At 39.7% G+C, this 18,751-nt stretch overlaps 1 protein-coding gene across 2 annotated transcripts in view; it reads right to left on the bottom strand.

The window, feature by feature from the left end:
* The window catches only part of rasa3 (RAS p21 protein activator 3), a 40,352-nt gene that overhangs the window by 4,346 nt on the left and 17,255 nt on the right, over positions 1-18,751 (bottom strand). The window contains exons 4-20 of one of the 2 annotated variants that reach the window (XM_084936679.1): positions 17,500-17,594; positions 14,475-14,551; positions 9,097-9,177; positions 8,899-8,971; positions 7,338-7,411; positions 7,131-7,235; positions 6,844-7,000; positions 6,592-6,740; positions 6,398-6,512; positions 6,224-6,298; positions 6,024-6,147; positions 5,539-5,645; positions 4,913-4,990; positions 4,699-4,776; positions 4,354-4,427; positions 3,538-3,597; positions 572-678 (exon numbers count right to left, since the gene is read on the bottom strand). In XM_084936679.1, coding sequence (XP_084792805.1) covers positions 572-678; positions 3,538-3,597; positions 4,354-4,427; positions 4,699-4,776; positions 4,913-4,990; positions 5,539-5,645; positions 6,024-6,147; positions 6,224-6,298; positions 6,398-6,512; positions 6,592-6,740; positions 6,844-7,000; positions 7,131-7,235; positions 7,338-7,411; positions 8,899-8,971; positions 9,097-9,177; positions 14,475-14,551; positions 17,500-17,594 — 1,629 coding nt within the window. The remainder of the gene's footprint in view (positions 1-571; positions 679-3,537; positions 3,598-4,353; positions 4,428-4,698; positions 4,777-4,912; positions 4,991-5,538; positions 5,646-6,023; positions 6,148-6,223; positions 6,299-6,397; positions 6,513-6,591; positions 6,741-6,843; positions 7,001-7,130; positions 7,236-7,337; positions 7,412-8,898; positions 8,972-9,096; positions 9,178-14,474; positions 14,552-17,499; positions 17,595-18,751) is intronic. The other variant, XM_084936687.1, reaches the window with a different exon arrangement.

The following is an 18,751-nucleotide window of genomic DNA, read 5'->3' as shown; positions in this document are numbered from 1 at the left end:
TCTACATATGTGGAAGATCTAATACAAAAGATGACATTAGAAAGCACAGCTGGTTTATTCCACATCAGTTCATGAAATGAGTTCAGCCTGCCTGGCCAGGTCAAGATGTTGTCTAGGTATGAATGTGAGAGTGAATGAATAGTGGTATTGTAAAGCGCTTTGAGGGGTCCCGAAAAGCGCTATATAAATGCAATCCATTATTATTATTATTAGGTAGGATGATGTTTGAGCAGCTCCCAGAAGATAATTTTAAGCTATATTTCCAAATCTCTATCTCTATTTTTATGGCCTTTATAGACTTTTATCAGCAGGATGCACTCATAGGAAGTCATATGGTTTAACAAAGGAAGTTGATAACCACCATTGTGATTCCCATTTTTCTTTGTAGTATAGCCCTCTGCTTAAGGAATTTGAAAGCTGCTCATGTATGTGTGTTCAGTAACCTAATATCCTCCACATATGTTGGATGATGAGTATGCAGATTCTGTCCCATGTCCCCACCCTCCTGATGATACACAATCAGGTGAGTAAACAACGTTACTGGGATCACGAGCAGACCACGAGAGCGCACCTTTCGTTCTGTGGTAGGTGAATTCGTGGTTGGTGAGACGAAACCATCTCTTCTTGAAGTTTTTCATTCCAAACCGGTTTCTCCCCTGGGCTCTCTTTATCATGAACCTGTACAAAAATGGGAAAGAAAAATACGAGATGAGCATTTTTATTTCTTCACGCCGGAAAGTGTGCTACCTAAATGTAAAGCTATTTGTAAATGCCATTTTATTCGCTTAAAAGGGATCGGCTGCAGTCCTCTATTAATCATTCCAGTTACATGCTGGCAGTTATTTGAATTAACTGCTGCTGTACATGTTTTGGTTTTTTTTTTAAGTACAGTACAGCTCTCATAGATCATGAGCCTATGAGTCAAAAAATGAGATGGGTCAGCAGATTAAAGGTACCAGTGTTTTTGCATATTTTACCCCAGTACCAACAAATTGTGCATAAATCACTGACTAAAACGGGATTCTAGTGATTTATTTCCAGCCTTCCAGATAGCCACTGATTTCTCTTTATTCCATTTCATTATGAAAATATACACGCTAGAGATGAAATGCAAGAAAAATTATGTATGACATCATCAGCACTCATTTTTTAGGGAATAAGCCAATCAATTTCTTAGTTGTTTAAAAGTTATTGTATTTTTTTTAAGTTTTGTAAAACTGTGTTTACATGTCACTCTCTTTTGCGCCTTAATGCCATCAATATGATGTAAATATCCAATATAATGGATTAGATATCTTCAAGGATGTATTCTGATTTCTATAAACTGACACTCACATTCAATTAAAGGAACCAGTGGTTGCCTGTTGCTTGAAATCACTGTATTAAAATGTTTCTAATGTTTTGTGAAAGACACAATTCATTGTTAAAACATGTAAAACCACTGGTATGCTCCTTTTAAGGATAGTAAACAGCAGAAGGTTTTCATTTTTGCGTTTTAGGGGCCAAAGGTCATGTGAAATACAAAAGCACCAACACTTTCCCACAACACAATTTGAACTCTTTACTACAGAGTGAAGAACATGCTGGTCTCACACCTGCTGCAAGCTGTGTTGGAAACTCAGTTGTGTTTAGTAGCGATATGGTCACAGTCTAGAGTAAGGACATAAAGGGTCAGGATGGGGGCAGATATGTGATCCAAGAAATGCTCACACAGTAGTCCACCTGACATGTCTGTCATGTGGAGTCAAAACCCCTTCGTCATCAACAACTCAAATTTTAAGTCAGTCTTTACTATTTACTTGCCATCTTATTCATCATCTTGCCATTTATCAGTCAGCTAATACATTTACCAGTTATTGGTCACTATGTCTAGTAATGAATTTTAGCTGTTCGTTGTGTTTAACAAGAAACTGTGTTTACTTATTTGCACTGTTAGCAAACAATTAAGTTATATTTAGCTATTTTGACTGTAAATTCATACTTTTAGTTAACAATTTCAACAACTAACCATATTTTTAGTTAATAATTTCTAACCATTTGGTCATAATTTAAGCTAACACCCAATTTAATAGCTGTTCATTATGTTTAGTGACCAATATTATCTTTTTGTTTCATGTTTATCCATACCATTAGCTAACAATTAATTTTTATTGAGCTAATTTTATAAAGTTATTGCAATTTTAAATCCGGTTTTAATTAACACTTTCATCATTTAGAAAGTATTTTAATGAATCATTTTAGTCAAAATTTAACCATGACTCTATTTAACAGCTATTTAGTTTAGTACCAGTGTTTACCAAAGGCTTTGCTTGTTAATCTGTACCATTAGCTAACAATTACCTTTAGTTTAACTGTTTAGCATGCTTAACCATAAACTGTGGTAACTTCATATTGTTAGCTAGCGTTTAACTTAAACTGAGGCGTTTTAACTGTAAAGCCATAGTTTTCGCTAACGATTTTAACTGCTAACCTTTTTTTTTTTTTTAAATGAATCATTCCCAACCTTTTAGTTATAGATTTAGCTATGACTATTTACCAGCTACGTATTATGTTTAGTGACCAGTGTTTGACTAGAAGCTGTGCTTGTTTAACCATATAATTAGCTGACAACTAACTTTTATTGAGCTAACTTAACTATAAATCAAATTATTAGCTAACAATTTAAATTGCTAACCACATTTTTAACGACTGACTTGACTACCTTTTTAGTCATATTTTAGCTATCACTCCATTCAACAGCTATTAATTATATTTAGTGACCAATTTGAACAGTTTTTCATGTTTAATTGGAAACTTTGCCTTTTTATCTGTAATGTTAAGTCAGAGTCTTACTCAGTTGTAGCTCGCTATTTTAACTGTAAATGCATATGTATAGCTAATAATTAAAATTGCTTAATCTTAATTTCGTCATATCCAAAGTTTCATCATTTTATAGCAGTATAGCATTTGCCAATTTATACTTTTTGCAATTATTTTAGCTAGCTATTTCCACTTTTGACAATTACTTTGAATTACGGTACTTTTACTATTTTACTATAAACTTTTAACTAAATGAAACATAAAATATAATTTTTGTTTTGTTTGTGTTTTAACTTTAATAAAATATACCCTCTTGTGACATACTGTACCCTTGGTTAACAATCACTGCAGTAACCCACCCCTGCGGTCACACTAAGCATGTCTGGCATTTGGAGGAACAACAAATTAAGGCCATCAACACTGGTTACACTTCCTAAGTAAGCAGGCTTAAAGGTGTACACTTTACTTTATACCATTACAGCCAGTGTATTTGTCGGTCTACTGCCATGTAAATGCAGAAAGATTAAAATCCAGAGCAGATAATAAGAGTTTCAGATAGTACAACATGACAGACCACTTGTATACAGGTCAGATATAAAGTAAAGTGCAGCAGCATCTACCACAGCGCATGATGTTGGTGGGAGAAAAAAAATACCCGGCTTGATTTAGGTGGGGACACAGTGCACAAACAGTAGGGGGGTCTCAAGGGGCAAAGCCTTTATATAGAGAATCTCTTACCTGCCCTTCGTGCCTTTTGACCCCTTCCCATCAACCCTCTTTATAGTGAGTTTTACACTCCTACGCACAGTTGCAGAAACAAAAGAGGGTGGGGATGCTGGTGAGTGAATTGCTGGCACAACTAATGTCAAATGGAAACTCTCCTCCTCTTTAATGCCTCATTAGAAACATCAGAACAGCCAACGTGTCAGTACAAAAGAATCTGTTTACTACCTCAGATGGAGCTTTTCTGGAAATGTTTACTTTAAGGAGTCAGGTATGTAAAGGCTGAATCTGCTTCACTGTAACGCAAAGGTCTAGTCTGACAGTCAGATGAGAAAATTGTCAGCAGCCGGTTAGTTTTGCATAAAGACGGGAAATGGGGGATCAGACTTATCGGCTGCACATCCATGATGTGATCTCACGTTCCACCACACCCCAAAGACGGATTGAGATCCAGGGAGGGTGGAGGGCATTTTAATATAGTTTAATACAGTGAACCCATTGTCATGTTCAAGAAACTAATGATGATTTGAGCTTCATTACATGGTCAAATATAGGCAGCAGCCTCCAGCAGTCATCAGAAGATGGTCAGATCAATGTTTGATGTATTGTGTGTTTAGAGAGACTCTTCTGCATGCCTTAATGTTGCTGTTCTATTGGCTCAAATTAGCTCTTGATTAGATATTTGCTTTAATGGACAGTTAAACTGGTATACCTAATAAAGTGGCCACTGTGGATATGACTACCTATCTAACGAAGAAGAATCTCGGAGGAGAAATACTGGAGCTGTTTATAATCCGCACCATAAAAAGTTTAAGAAAGCAGGCTCCTTACCCCTCTTTGAGCATGATTGGCGTCTCAATGCTCTTTTGATCCCATTTTCCAGACGTGGAGATCAGATCCAAGAACTGTGGAGGTTAAGCGTAAGAAGGCCATCAATCAAAACGTTTATTGCTGTGGTAAAAGTCTGGGTCGGGCTCATGTGCCGTCCCAGTTTTTTTATATCTGTAAAATGAATGCTTTCACATCCTTTTATTCCCTCATTTATTATCTGTTCATCCATGTTTATTCTACCTGTGACACGCAAGACTAAAAGACTATTTGATCGTGTGTGTGCTGACGGGCAGAAATTCACTGAATGCAAGAAAAGTGAAAGAAAATCAAAGATCAAACACTCACATTCTTCACAGCGTCTGCATATTTCTGCTCGTTGAAGTAGTCGTAAAAAGCAGCCATGTAAGACTCTTTGAAATTGGCCTTGAAGGACACAAAAAAAGTATGTCAAGAGACAAGAGGTCAGCATTTTTGAACACTTAGACTGAAATACAAAGGAAATCCAGCTCAGAAACAGGAACGAAAACAGAAAAACTGCACGCTGAGCTGAGAAACTCACAGATTTTGACTTGGCAAGACTCCCCAGGGTCTGGATCGTCTTAGATATGAGGGTGAGGGTTCTCGAAGTGGCAGGGTCCTGAGGGCAGGAAAGGGCGAATAAAATTTAATTCTCAAGCCGGACCAGAGCACAAAAAAGTAAAGCAGGAATGTTTAAACTTGGTTAGCTCTGAATCATGAAATAATTGCCAAAAAAAATTATTTTGTTGTTTATTAAACTTTTATTACATTAAAAAAATTTGAATAATATTTGCTACATCTGGCTTATAAATATAAATAAATATGGCAAATAATAAATCTGTCAGCACAAATAAAAGTGTAAAGCTCCAGAAAAAGTTCTGGTATCTCACTGCAAACTTTTCTGTGTTTTAATTGTTATTGTTTATCTACAACTTAGTTATTTTTGTGTACTATAAAGGCAGTGGTGGAGGTCTTTATCAGGAAAGGCTGTAAAAACTATAAAAAAAAAAAAAACTACAGTTAAAGGTCCAAATCCATGCCTTCCTGCACATTTTCCAAAGCCGTCCAGTGGGTCAGACTGGGGTCTTTGCTGGACCGATTCTGGCCCCCAGGCCTTATTTTTGACACCCCTGCACTAGGCGTTAAAGGGTTAACCATCAAACTCACCGGATGGTGCGGTCGTAGATGGAACAGGTTTGGAGAGAGGATGGCTGGAGCGAAAAAACGCAGGAAGATGAAACTGCTCACTGCTGTGTATCGGACGTCTTGGTCAACTAGAGAGCAGAAAACAGAAAGTTTTGATTAGACCTGTTCCGAAAGTCCACAACTTCACAAAAACAGGACTGATGCAGGATATCCACACAAAGAAAACATGTAAAAGCTTCTTCGTTCTGAATGAATGCAGTGCCATGTAATGGCCAACAGGAGGCAGCACAGTATAAGAGACACAGTTCATAATGTGTTACAGATGACCTTAAGGGTTGTAAAGGAGGTTTAAGTGTTTAGCAGAGCATAAAAAGCCTTTCTGTTTCTGAGTGAATAGAGAAAAAAGTGTCCTTGGACATCTTGCACATCCTTTACCATCCTTTATTTCCTGTTTCATATTAGCAGCTTTTTTCATCCCCCTCTCAGCCATTCATGCTCCAGGTTACCTTGGAAACGAGTGGCAGCAGACTCTCGCAGAGAGAAGAAGATATCACACATGACGGTGGGACAGCGAACACCAGAGGTTGTGATAACGTTGAAGATGCGGTCTACATAGTGACGAAGGTTTTCCTGAGGTGTGAAGAGCAGGAGTCAGAAAACACGCACCGGCACAAACTAACAGACTTCTTTGGTTTCTCCTTCTTACCCTGTTCGTCTCCAGGTTTTCTGACTCTTTGAGCTTGACGGGGTCGATTTCACAGGGCTTGTGTTCAGTGCAGATCTGCGGCGAGTTAGAAAAGCGTGCGATTATTATTTCATGAGAGATTTTTCAAACGTAACTTGGGGAAATGAAAAACGTGTTGATATCAAAGTGTCACACCTCATCTATAATTGGCTTGAGCGTGACTTGGAGATAGTGCATTCCTGCCAGCTTCATGGTCTCATCGATGCACTTAGAAGTCAGCGAGTTTCCCCTGAAAATGGTGTTTGGATCCCTGCGAAAAGAACAAACAAGTGAGAATTTGGAGTGAAAACAAACAAATACTGGTCTAAAAGTTGTAATGAGTCACTCACTGTGTGCGGTTAATTTCAGCATGAGCAATGGCGCTGATGAAAGGCACTATTTTGCCGTAATGAAGAAAGAGACGCACGAGAGGGATGGCGGCTTCTTGCTTCTCTCGACACACCTCCCCGAGAGTATGAGCTGTGGACGCTGAAACGGGCTGGACACAGAGGAGGGGGGGTTGAGAAACGGCGGTTAGCAGCACGAGTAACAGCACTTGAGTGGGGGGGAGGGGTTAGCAGAGCAGGAGCAGGTGCACACACCTCAACATTAGCAGAGTGCAGCAGCAGATCTCTGAGCGGAGTGTAGTGTTCGGAGGGGAAGACGTGGTCCTCGGTGTAAACGATGTTCAGACGCAGAGAGCCGAGCTCATCAACCTTCACAGACTTCCCCCCGTTCTCCCTGGGCTGCAGAAAGTACCTGCACAGGAAAAAGCGTTGTTTTATAACATCTTTAAAACTAGACTGGATTAAAAACGGACAGTTGTAACGTGTAATCCTAAAGCGAGGACTGGGTGGAGGGTGGAATGTGTGCCCTGTTTTTTTCTCACCATGCGTCGTGTACTCCGGCCTGACCCAGGACCCGCAGGGGCACACGCACACCTCCCAGAAACTCATCCCCAAACTTCAGGTTGCTGGCGTTCCACAAATCCACCCTGAACACAAAGAGCATGGAACCGATCAAACACCAGAGAGGCTTGACGCCACACCAAGTTCAGCGCTGATCCCGGCACAGATAAGACAGCAAACTGACTCACCTCAGCGCCAGTTTGTCAACATCCTCCTCTTCAACGTCAAACTGCCGCTTTGTGTAGCTCAACGGCCGCGTCACCTAGAAATGGAGAAAGTTTCGATTTGTTTACATCCTATTAAAAAAAAAACTATTTTAAATCATTTTGGGTGTAAAAGAGGATCTCGCTCACGCTGGATTGGGGCAGTAAGAAAAGAGATTTTGAAGCAATAAAAAAAAAAAAAATCTGATCATATGACAGAAATATGATGGATGGGCTATGTTAGAATGAGGGGGGAGGTGCTGCCAGCTGAAAGCATGACAGGCAATGCACAGTTGTGTTCATGTGGTGGTTAGGAATAAATAGGACGTTCTTGTCGGCTAGAAATCAATGGGCCAGATTGTTTGGTTTGTCTGAATCAATCACAGTCTTGTCCTGCTGTCTGCTGGTGCTGCAACGAGGAGGCCACGGCAGAGTAAGTTCCTCAGCGAGAAGGAGGAGCAAACACAAAAATGTCAGACTGAGCGAGGGTTAACGGGGCCAGTGTGATAGGGGGTGTATGAAAAATATCCTTACATATAAGCTAATGCAAAGAGAGTGTTGTTTTTCCAAAGAACATTTTTCTAGTTTGTTCACATGTAATACCACTGCCATGTTTTTTTTCTCTCTAAAAAAAACGCTTTTTTCCTCTTGGATCATTGCAACGCTCTGACCTTGGGGTGAATTTGCTGGGACGTCCACTCTTATAAAGATCGTGGCATTGTGCAAACACAGATTTTCCAGAAAGGCAAACAGCTAAAACTTCTGCTTTTAAAGAGGTGATCACACTTGCTGAGGATCAGTTAATCGAGTGGATTTAATTAACGGCACCTTAATGATACTGACCGAGAATTAAGGTTGTACTTAGTCTTTCACAGGAGTGTACGAAATCCCGTGAAAACTTTCTGTTCTCCCCCCAATTATTTATCTTATGCCTCCCCTCAGTTCCTGTAATTTTAATGCCTGAACTGCCTGAAAGCCCACTTTGGGAGCAAACCTGCTCCTAAACTTCCAGCAAACATGCCCGAGAGAGCTAACAGGATATTATGTCAAAAACAGATAGTAAACACCTGGTATTGCCACACTGCCCCAAAGCCTTGGAGTCAATAGCTATGAGGGCTCTACGTAGTTATGCTCTTCATACAGACCACAATTTGCTATCTTAGATTCTAAAAATCAATCATTCAGCTCGTGTTTAATGTATGTGAAGCCTGTGCAAATACCACTGCTCATTCAGTGGGAGGAACATATGAAGTTCGAGGTTTTTGCATCTTAAACTCACTAGCCATGAAAACCAAACAAACAAAAATGAGGTGCTGTTCACGAATAGTTATCAGTAATTTGGGGATAACCCCTCCCCAAGTAAAACACAACAGTTTAACTCATCAATAACCTCGTTCAAGTGTAATCAAGAGAATAATAAGGTCAATGGCCTTTCAGAGGAACTGGGACTGTGAATCAGGCCACATTTTACATGAAACTGGAAAATTGACAATTACACTTATTTGTATTGTTAATATATACATTTTTTCATTTCTTGAGACACTACCTCAAAATAGAAAACCTCCTCAAACTGTGGATTGTTGGTTTTTCTCTTCACCTTAGTCTTCTTGGCTTCTGACCTGAGCGGTAAAGAAAAGCAGATGGAGATAAATCATCCACGTCCATGTATATTCAAAGCTAAACATGTGATAAAGTTGTGCATGCTGACTTCAAAAATCACACTTAATTGTGTAAGATCTCACACCTTGAAGGACCTAGCAAGGACACGGCAGCGTAGGGGTCACATTGGCCGTTGACAATCGGAAGACCTTGGCACTCCAGTACTCTGCAGAAACAGACGAAGTGAACATCAGCGAATGAGCACACACACACACACACACACACAGAACTGAAAGACATTAATATGTTGTTCATCCAACTATTACACATCATAGTCCTACAAGTTGTGTCACAATAACAGCTGTAAAAACCCAGATGTTCTTTACAATATACTAATTATTTTAAGTTCAGGTGTTCTAATCTCCAATCCTTAATAAAAGAGGAGTTGGCTCAACTGTTTCCTTCATTTAAAAATAGCAGCAAAAGAAAAAAAAAGGTGAAGGATGAAGAGATTGCCAAATACTAATGGTAAAACAAAACCGTCTGGATATACTCCTGGACGACTCTTAAAGCCCCATTACACTTTACATAATCAGTTAATGATATTACTCGTAATAGGGTCATGAGTACTGTCAAGATCATTGAGAGCTGACACCCAATCTCACAGCCCTGCACAGCCAGTAAGAGCCTCAGACCTCTAGTCAACCCGCCTATAGGATAAGAACAAAAAAGAAGCTATTATCAACACAGAAATAATTGCTATTGTGCACGTAGCATCCGACCACATATGCAAGTTTCTGTGCAGGTAAACAACCAGCAAACAACCTGCATGCAGAAAGTAGATGACTGTGCTTTTGTGATTATTTGAGTTTATTCTGGAGGTTCTCAGTATCTTAGTGCTAAAAAAAGACTCAATACAGCTCAAAATTCATTTAAGAATCAATTTTTTCTAGTTTGAAGACATTAAAGAAATTTACCTGAATACACCTGCACATACTTTTTGAGATAATTGGTGACATCTGAAGCCTTTGTGAGAATTTAAGGATGTTTTTCCTGCTGGTCAGGCTAAATACAGTTTAACCCATGATTAATGTCTTTAAATCACTCCTGTGCCTTTCCTGGAGAAAACGTCCATTCAGCTTTACCCACGGACTATTTAACAACAGACAATGTGTCACCACTTCCTGTCATTGTGCAAAGAAAAAGAGAGGCCAACACATCTCAGAAATGGGTGCTGACATCTTGGGCTGGTGATGTCATTTCAAACAAGAGTTTTCTCGGCATACACGTTCCCTGTAGACTTGTTTTGCTCTTAGCTTGGTCTGCACCAGCACAAAGTGGCGACTTCAGGTCCACCTGTCAAGAATGTGTGGCTTTACCAGGTTGAAAAAAAATCCCTCAACGTCTTAAAATAATACAAACCCAATTACATACACGAATAAAACTATTCTTTTTTTTAAATTCGAATCATTGCCATCATTCTGTGTGAACATTTCATTTAGAAAAATAGTTTGAATGCCAGCAGCTGGCACACAGTGACCATCGAGGCATTCTGGGACAAATCCCCCACCGGGCTGTGCTGAGAAACACATGAAAAAAAAAAAAAAGATGTAAGAAAGTAATTCCCTCTGAGCTGTTTGGCAAGTGCCTGTGCCAGTTTTAAATCCAGCACCATTCAGCAACTACAGTCACGACCCAAGCGTCACTTGTGAGAAGTTACAGGAAAATAAGATCACGTTAAAACCATCAAAACTGTATCTTTAGGAAAATAGACAAAGATTTAGTTTAAGGGAGAAAACTAAACACAGGAAGGCTTTTGGTCCCAAAGTGACACCCAAGAATTGTGATTTTTCTAAAAAATGTGACATTTATTTCACTTCTTTCATTATAAATAAACACACTGCATTTTAAAGTAGATAATATATAGATTGTTTACACTTTATAGTATAAAAATCTATGATCGCCACATTTTATTAAGTTATTGACATCTTGCATATTCTAATTTCTCCCCTATGGTATAATGTAAGTATATTTTTCATCTTATTTGTGTGATGTAGACAGTTTATGTGCTACAAAAAGCAAGCTGTTAAAAAGTTCCCTTTTAAAGCACTAAGAACTAAAAACTAACCGAACGCTGGCTGAGTACACTGAAAAAAAGGTCAGGACGAAGCGGTAAAATGATGTTTCAGGGTGATTCACTGTAATCTATCTATGTCTACGTGTCACCGCTGTCCTCCTACCCCATGACATCATGCTGTAAGGAGATTAGCACCCAAACAGGACACCCAGCGGGACGAATCACTTCCTGTGTGTCACCACCTGTGATGCACCACTAGTCACAACACATGATGAACCACACGGCAAATCACAGAAGCGCTGCCCGCAATTGAACAGACACACATGTATGCACACACATGCGCGTGCACACGCAGGTCCCCTAATAAGGAATAAGAAGTGGGCTGGGTTAAGCATCACTAATGCCAGAGCACTTCCTGGCCAGTAAGCTTGTTTATATAACCCCTGTTTGGCCTACAATCCTGGCCCCACGCTACCTCATCACTGCTGTGAGCTCTGGCGTGCCAGACAGCAGTGGAGATCCAGACTTTTTTTTGGTTGTTTTAGTCCACATTACTCATATTAGGTTAATGTGCTTCACCGCTGCACCCATGCTTCCTGTCAAAAACAATATCACTCAAATAAAGGAGAAACTAATTATATCACAGCCCAGACAAATAGAGTGGATGTGATTATGAGTCAGTGTCTCTGATGGCTACACCACTGCGATATATGAGAGCAGGGACGTTATAAGGCACTTGTTATCTCCTGATGTCCCCCATGGTTTTACACGACCAGCTCCAATCTGCCTGTCAGTGTCTCGAGTCATCAGTTTTCTCAGCATTTTGTTTACCTGTCTGTTTCCAAACAGGGCCCACAAGGAGCCTGCATGAACTCTGATACACTGCCTCAGGGGACTCTGAGTCAGTGATATTTGCGGTTGCAAGCTGAGAGAAAAGAATAAGAGAAATGGGGAAAAAAAATACTGAGGGTGGAAATTAGAAACAAGCAAGCACTACAAACCGCTACTGATCCCTAAAGGCTCGAGGCTACATGTAGCACTACATGTAGATATTACTGAGAGGTCAGATTGAGGCAAGGAAGAGGAATGTGCAAAATCTGCAACATGGGGATAGCTCTGTTTTTGTGAGTGTGAACACGTAATAGATCTTAAAGGTGCACCCAGTCTTTTTTTAGTATATTTAATAGAAAAGAAGAACACTGCACTTATAACTATATATATGTTCAAACAGACTCATAAACTTAAAAATACCTAGGAGAAGGGCACCAGTTTGAGGAAGTCACTATGTGGCCCCGCCATCTTGAATACAGCAGTCAAGATCGACTAGAGACTAGCTAGAGACATAAGCAGTACGCTAAAGTTGGAACAATTTGTGAAGGCAAATTTTAATTCATATTTGCACCTTTAGACTGAAGGCGTGAAGGATCATAGATATGTTTTATCACCTGAAAACGGGTCTTTTTAAAAATAAGTTTGTCCTACAGTGGCCACCGTAGCTAGGGTTATGCACTTGAATTAAGTGGGGTAAGAAAACAGAATTCGGTTAACTGAATCTGCAATCTACTGACATCTAGTGGTGAGATTTTCCCCACTGTACCTTTAAGTCTAGCAATAACCTCTGGGACTAAAAAGTGTCAAAAACTGCAGTTCCTCTAATCGCCACTTGAGGCTGAGTCCCACATTGAAATGTCAACTCTACATTAATATGCTTGTATCTCAATACTTAATAGTATGTTTTAAGCATGTATTAAGATGCATTTTTATAGCCCGATATTAAAACACAAAAAAACGATTTTATTGTCTCTGTGCAAATGTTCCCCACACTAAATACAGTGGGAATTTATTCTTATAACGCTCAAGTCTAAATATTGTTATCTAGACAGCTGTTAAGAGTTAAGGGTCCAGTCACGCTTGACCTCTTGGTTTGTGGTGTTGGTGCCTTTTGGAGCATTTATAATTAAATTACCTGACAAATGATATCGTTTGCTGTGTAGCTAATTATGACATGTTGTGAGGTTGGTTCTGGCTTGGCATTAATTAGCTGGTATCTGTTTCTGTGAAACCGACCTGCAGAGTGTACAGATACAGCTTACCAAACAAGCTTGTTTTTACTAGCTTATACGTCAACTCACCAACCTCTAGTTATTAAAAAAGTACACAAAATTAACATGTTGACACTGAGGCATTAAAATGCAGAGTTCAGAAACCAATGCACGATGTCATGGTGGCTATGTCTGTTTTTATATCCTACTTTCAGCTTTCAGCTCTCCCTTATTCACAAGGACTTGCCACTGTTACATTTTTACACACTATGTCCTTCCTGATACAACTCCCAAGGGATTTGTGTCCCCTAGAGTCAAACTCAGGGCTATGGAGCCACTCTGTCTGACTTCATATAAATTCAGACAAGATAAGAAGAGATCTTAACTCTGGGAATACTCTAAAGTAATAAGACTAAAAACTTTGAAGCCTTCTTCTTATTTTGTTTATACTTTTGCAGTAATTTTAATAAAACGTAATACAGCCTGCTGCTTCTGCTTCTTATTTTGGGTGATAGTGGTTTCTTAAAATAGTTTAAACACCACTTGAATTGAGGAATTCATTCAGTATAAATCAGCAGACTACACACTTACTTCATAGTTGTAGTCTTAAACCCTTGGGGGGTGTGGAGTTCAATCAGAAACATATCTGACTTTGTGTTTGAGGTATTCTGCTGTAAAATTAGTACTAACGTCTGCCAGCATGTCATGTTTTTCCCTTTGAGAGATGGGAAGGGGGTTTAAATTGATGTAACCATCATCTGTGTTTTTGTGATTTATGGAAACTGAAACTAGCTATGTACTCACTTTTAAAAAAAGCCCCCTGTGTGTAGCATCAAACAAAAGCTACACAAGACAACAACGTGCTTAAAATGTAACTCTTAGTAAAAAACCCACACGGGACTCAACTCTGAAGACGTGAATGAAGCTGGGTCTCCAGTTTACAACACTTTGACGGTAAATTAATAATGGCTAAGACTTTTTTGCTTAATGGACAAGGCTCTCCCCGTCTCTGCCGTACACGTGTCTTTCTAGAGAAATCTGACTAGATGACCTGCTGCTTTCCACTCTAAGCTCCTTACCCACGATGTGCACTGGGAACAGAGCCACGCTGGCTCGTCATCAGCCTGTACTGCTACACGCTACAAAGGCTGAAAAACCAACAAGCGCACACAGTCGTAAGCGTAATAATTCATCCATGAGCACAATTATCATTATTCATCGCTTAAGTTTACCAGTCACATGTGAATACAGTCACATTTTCAAACAACAAAAGGCCATGTACAAAAAAAAGTGTCTTTGTCACCGCCTGTTAGCACCATAGTGGTACAAAGAAAGATGGTATGGCAATGCGGGTAAAAAATGTACATTAAATATAAGCGTGTTTGTGTGTATGAGTGGCCTCACCGTGTGGCCAGTTTATGGCTGATGACGCCACTGTCCGTGATGACTTCACTCAGACGAAGCTCCAGGTGCACTTTTCCCTGCATGACACAAAAACAGAGACACCTGTTATTAGCCCATTGTTTGTCCACTGAGAACACAGCATAAAATTCAGCCCTCTGCAGATTTTTACCCTGATGTGTGTACAGGAAATACAGTTGGTTTGTGTCACAAGACAAATTTCTGCTAAATCTGAAACTGAAACCGACATGCAATCTGGTGCAAACTTGGTGTTACTTGATCTTATCTAAGGCGTGAAACAGTTTCTCAGAATAGGACCGATCCATGGAGAGGGAGTTTCATTCAACACACACAGAAATACGGAGTAATTTATCTCTAATAAATCCCCACACAAAACAAAAACACACAATCATGAACAAGTGGAATTCCTTCAGTAACAGAGACACTGTGAAAATAGCTGAGCCTGAACATCATGCTGAAGTTATTCTTCCTCTGAAGTGATTGGATTAATGACATGATGACAGTGCAGCGATGCAGCTGTCTAGAAAAACTCCATTAATTAACAGCATCAGTATGCAAACCTACAGGCGTTGGCTCTTTCTGCGCGATTCAAGCTGAGAGAACAAACACACGCACACTTTACACACACATGTGCACACAGGCAAAACAATGTGTCCTCTATTGAAAAGAGAAGAGAGACACTCTATCTTCCTACTTCATCTGATCCATCACATTCACTTTTCTCTCTCTTGTCTCGTTCTCTCACACATCCTTCCTCTCCCCGGCTCCTCGCATGAATGTCTCTCTGTTTCAGACCCCTGCTCTAGGGCTACACACACCCATCTGTCTGCAGATGTTACTGTTCACTGTTCACTGTGTCTCACACTCTGTGTGTGCATGTGTGTGGGTGAGTGACACTGCTGAATAGTGAATAGTATAGAATACTGCACATGTAATAAATAAGTATGGTGGACAAGTGCTATAAAATGAAATCTGTACATATCATAACAACAAGGTAAAGACCCTACAATATTAAAACGAAAGAAACCCCAACAATCACACAACCCCTCTGCGAGCAAGCACTTGGTAAATGTGGGAAGGAAAAACTCCCTTTTAACAGGAAGTAACCTCCAGCAGAACCAAGCTCAAAGAGGGGCAGTCATCTGCTGCGACTGGCTGTGACCGAGGGGAAAGAGGACAAAGCAACTGACAGACACATCAGTGGTAACAGAGAGACTGCAAACAGTGCTACACTGAACATTAAAACGACCCTTTCACCCAGCGCTGTCCTTTAATCTTCCCGCAAACACTTCTTTTATCTTTGTCATACAAGATGAGTCAATGAAAACAAAAACCTGCAGTCCAAACATAAGCTCTCACATCTGTCAATCAGCTGACATTTAGCCATTCATTTCATTCATTCATGGCAAATGGAGAGCATAGAGTAATATTATAAAAGCTGCACGTTAACTCTTAGAGGTGAACAAATGTTTTTTATGTAGACACAGAGACACAGGTGACTTTGACCCTCCAGTCTCAAATGTTTCAGGTGCACACACAGTCTGTTTGTTTGGGTTCTGCCCCAATTCAGACACGAACACACAGATGCACTACATCTATACATGGTGGAGGGAAGGTGTAATATTTAAAACGTTTTGATATGAGTACATTTAAAACACTTGTATTTCCGTACCAAAACAGTGCTGTTTAGTACCTTACCTTCAGGAATATGATTTTTAAGCAGGGCCCTTTTCCCTTAAACAAAACAGCTTATTAAAAGAGGATTTACTGTATGAATAAGTAAAGTGACACAAGTTCTTAATATTAGGTACCCTAATTAATATTAGATTAAGGACAGACCTAAGCTAGTGTTTGCCACTATAGCTCACAGGCAACCCATGTATCAAAAACTAGTGTCTGCTAATGTTGGTTAAAGGCAGCTAATATTAGCTGAGGTGCCACTATAGCTCACCGGGTTGATCAGGTGACCCATGTACTGAAGGCTAATGTTTGAAAATGTCAGCTAATGTTAAAAAACTTCAGCTAGTGTTAGATAAAGTTAGCTAACATTAGCTGGGCTATCAACACATAAAATGAAGACTGGTAAGTAATGTAAATTCATGTTTGCTAAGTTTAGCTTGAGGTACTGTTAGCGAAAGTTAGCTTACATTAGCTGGGGTACCACTGTGGCGCACCTGGTTGAGAAGGTGACCTTAGCCTAGTATTCAGTATTGAAGGATTAGCAAACACTAGCTAATGTCAGCTAGCCTATTCTTTCAGGTGCTCTGTTATTCACAGGGGCGGTCGCCACAGCAGCAGGAACTACATATTTGATTTGTCAGATTTTTTACACCAGATCCCCTTCCTGATCCAACCCTACCAGAGATTTGTGTCTATACCTGGTCTCGGGGATCTTTCATGTGCTGGGTTAAAATTTTAAGACTTTGAGACTTTAAGATTTTACCTGACAATGTGTTTGCCACCAAGTGTTTAGTTTATATTAAAAATCAAAAGGAATAAACTCACATCGAAACAACAGTGGCACCAACAAATAAAAGGAGGGTGATAATGAAGCAATGTGGGCTTACAATAATCTAATACAATGTCTTTTTTCACACTATGTTTAACTGTAAGATGTTTTTTTGTGAAAATTTTCAAAGAAGCTTATCAGTGTATGGGGAAAAAGGGGAACATGACTGTGCAGCTGTGTGATGGGATTAATGCTGTGAACTGCTAAATTTGCATTAAGTGGAGAAATTAGAAATGTTATTATAAGACTGACCCAAATAAAGGGTTTCTCTTACCAGTGATGATTTATGGTTTAGGTTTGCTTTGAATGTTGACTGACATTAAAAGTATTTAATGCCAGCTTTCAATTTTAACTGTACACATTTTTAGGGGAGATATAAAAACCCTTTAACGCTGTAGAAAAAAACAACAACTAGAGATTGTACAAAAAGAGAGGAAGAGATGAAAAGTGCACACTTAGTTTTGTTATAAAAGTATGTCTCCGTGTCTTTGTACTGACCTGCACCTCTGAGTCAGCGCTGACAGGTTGTAGCTGGAACCAGGTGTCTTTCCCGTGATATTTCTGCAGGTCCTCTTTCTTCACGGCAACCTTGCCTACGCACATGTTAGCACACAAAGATAAATGAGCTGAAAAACACAACTCACTTCATGCATCCCAAAAAGCCTGCGTACTTCAGTGTGACGTAGATCGTGAATGCTTGACAAACTCTTACACAAATACTTACATGTCTGCTCATGTACTGTAAAACCACATGCCAATTGCTTTTTAATGCACACAGTCACCTGGCACAGAAATACAACAACGTGCATTTCGGTACCCTGGAAATGACCCCAGTCATTTCTTTTCTGAAATCAGTCTGAGCAGGGGTTTGCAACACCCACAGACATTAACACACATACCCACACACACATAAATTTTTCCATTTGTGTGTGTGGTGCTTGAGACCTCACACACACCCACGCTGCACATCCAAACCCACCAGTACACACTGACACACCCAATGATAGAAACATCCGCCCACACAAACAAACACACACCTTTGACACGTATTTGTAGCCAAAACATTGTTCTGCGATAAAGCAGTCATACCCACTATACAGATACACATATACATATATGATGGTATGTATATATATATATATATGCAGTTGTGGTCACAAGTTTACATACCGTAATCGTGGGCATCAATGTTTCACGATAATTTGGGGGCTTTTAACGATTTGTTTGAACTGTAATGATCATGTTTGACTTTAGCTGGTAGTTTGTCTTTGCCAACAATAAAGGATTTGTTTGACAGCACTCATTGGATTGATCAATACTGAGAACAATGGAAATGTCCAAGGAACTCAGTGAAGATCTAAGGAGAACTCAAGATTTACACAAGTTAGGAAGGTCTCTTGGAGTAATTTCCAAACAAATGCAAATTCCAAGAACATCAGTTTAAAAACTGAATGTCAGTACAAGTTATTCTGATGTTTCACCACAAAATCCAAACTGCCAACCTCAGATGAGAGGTTTTGGGCAGAAAAAAATAACATTTTAAAAAGGAAATAATGCATCCTTAGCTGTTGCTGTAATTGATGGTGTTTGAAAAGGTGTCCCAACCCAGAACAGAGAGATCCTGGATCGTGGGAAAAACATCAATGAAACATCAATGAGTCTGTACGTTGCCATGGAGACAGACACTAGTACCTATTGATGGTTCTGTAGAAATAAGTATGAGAGACCAGTCGCCCACGATTGCAAATCA

Source organism: Perissodus microlepis, chromosome 1 (assembly GCF_051167445.1).
Source record: "Perissodus microlepis isolate ML-2025 ecotype Zambia chromosome 1, ASM5116744v1, whole genome shotgun sequence".
Lineage (NCBI taxonomy): Eukaryota > Metazoa > Chordata > Actinopteri > Cichliformes > Cichlidae > Perissodus > Perissodus microlepis.
This window is presented reverse-complemented; position numbering and strand designations above follow the sequence as displayed.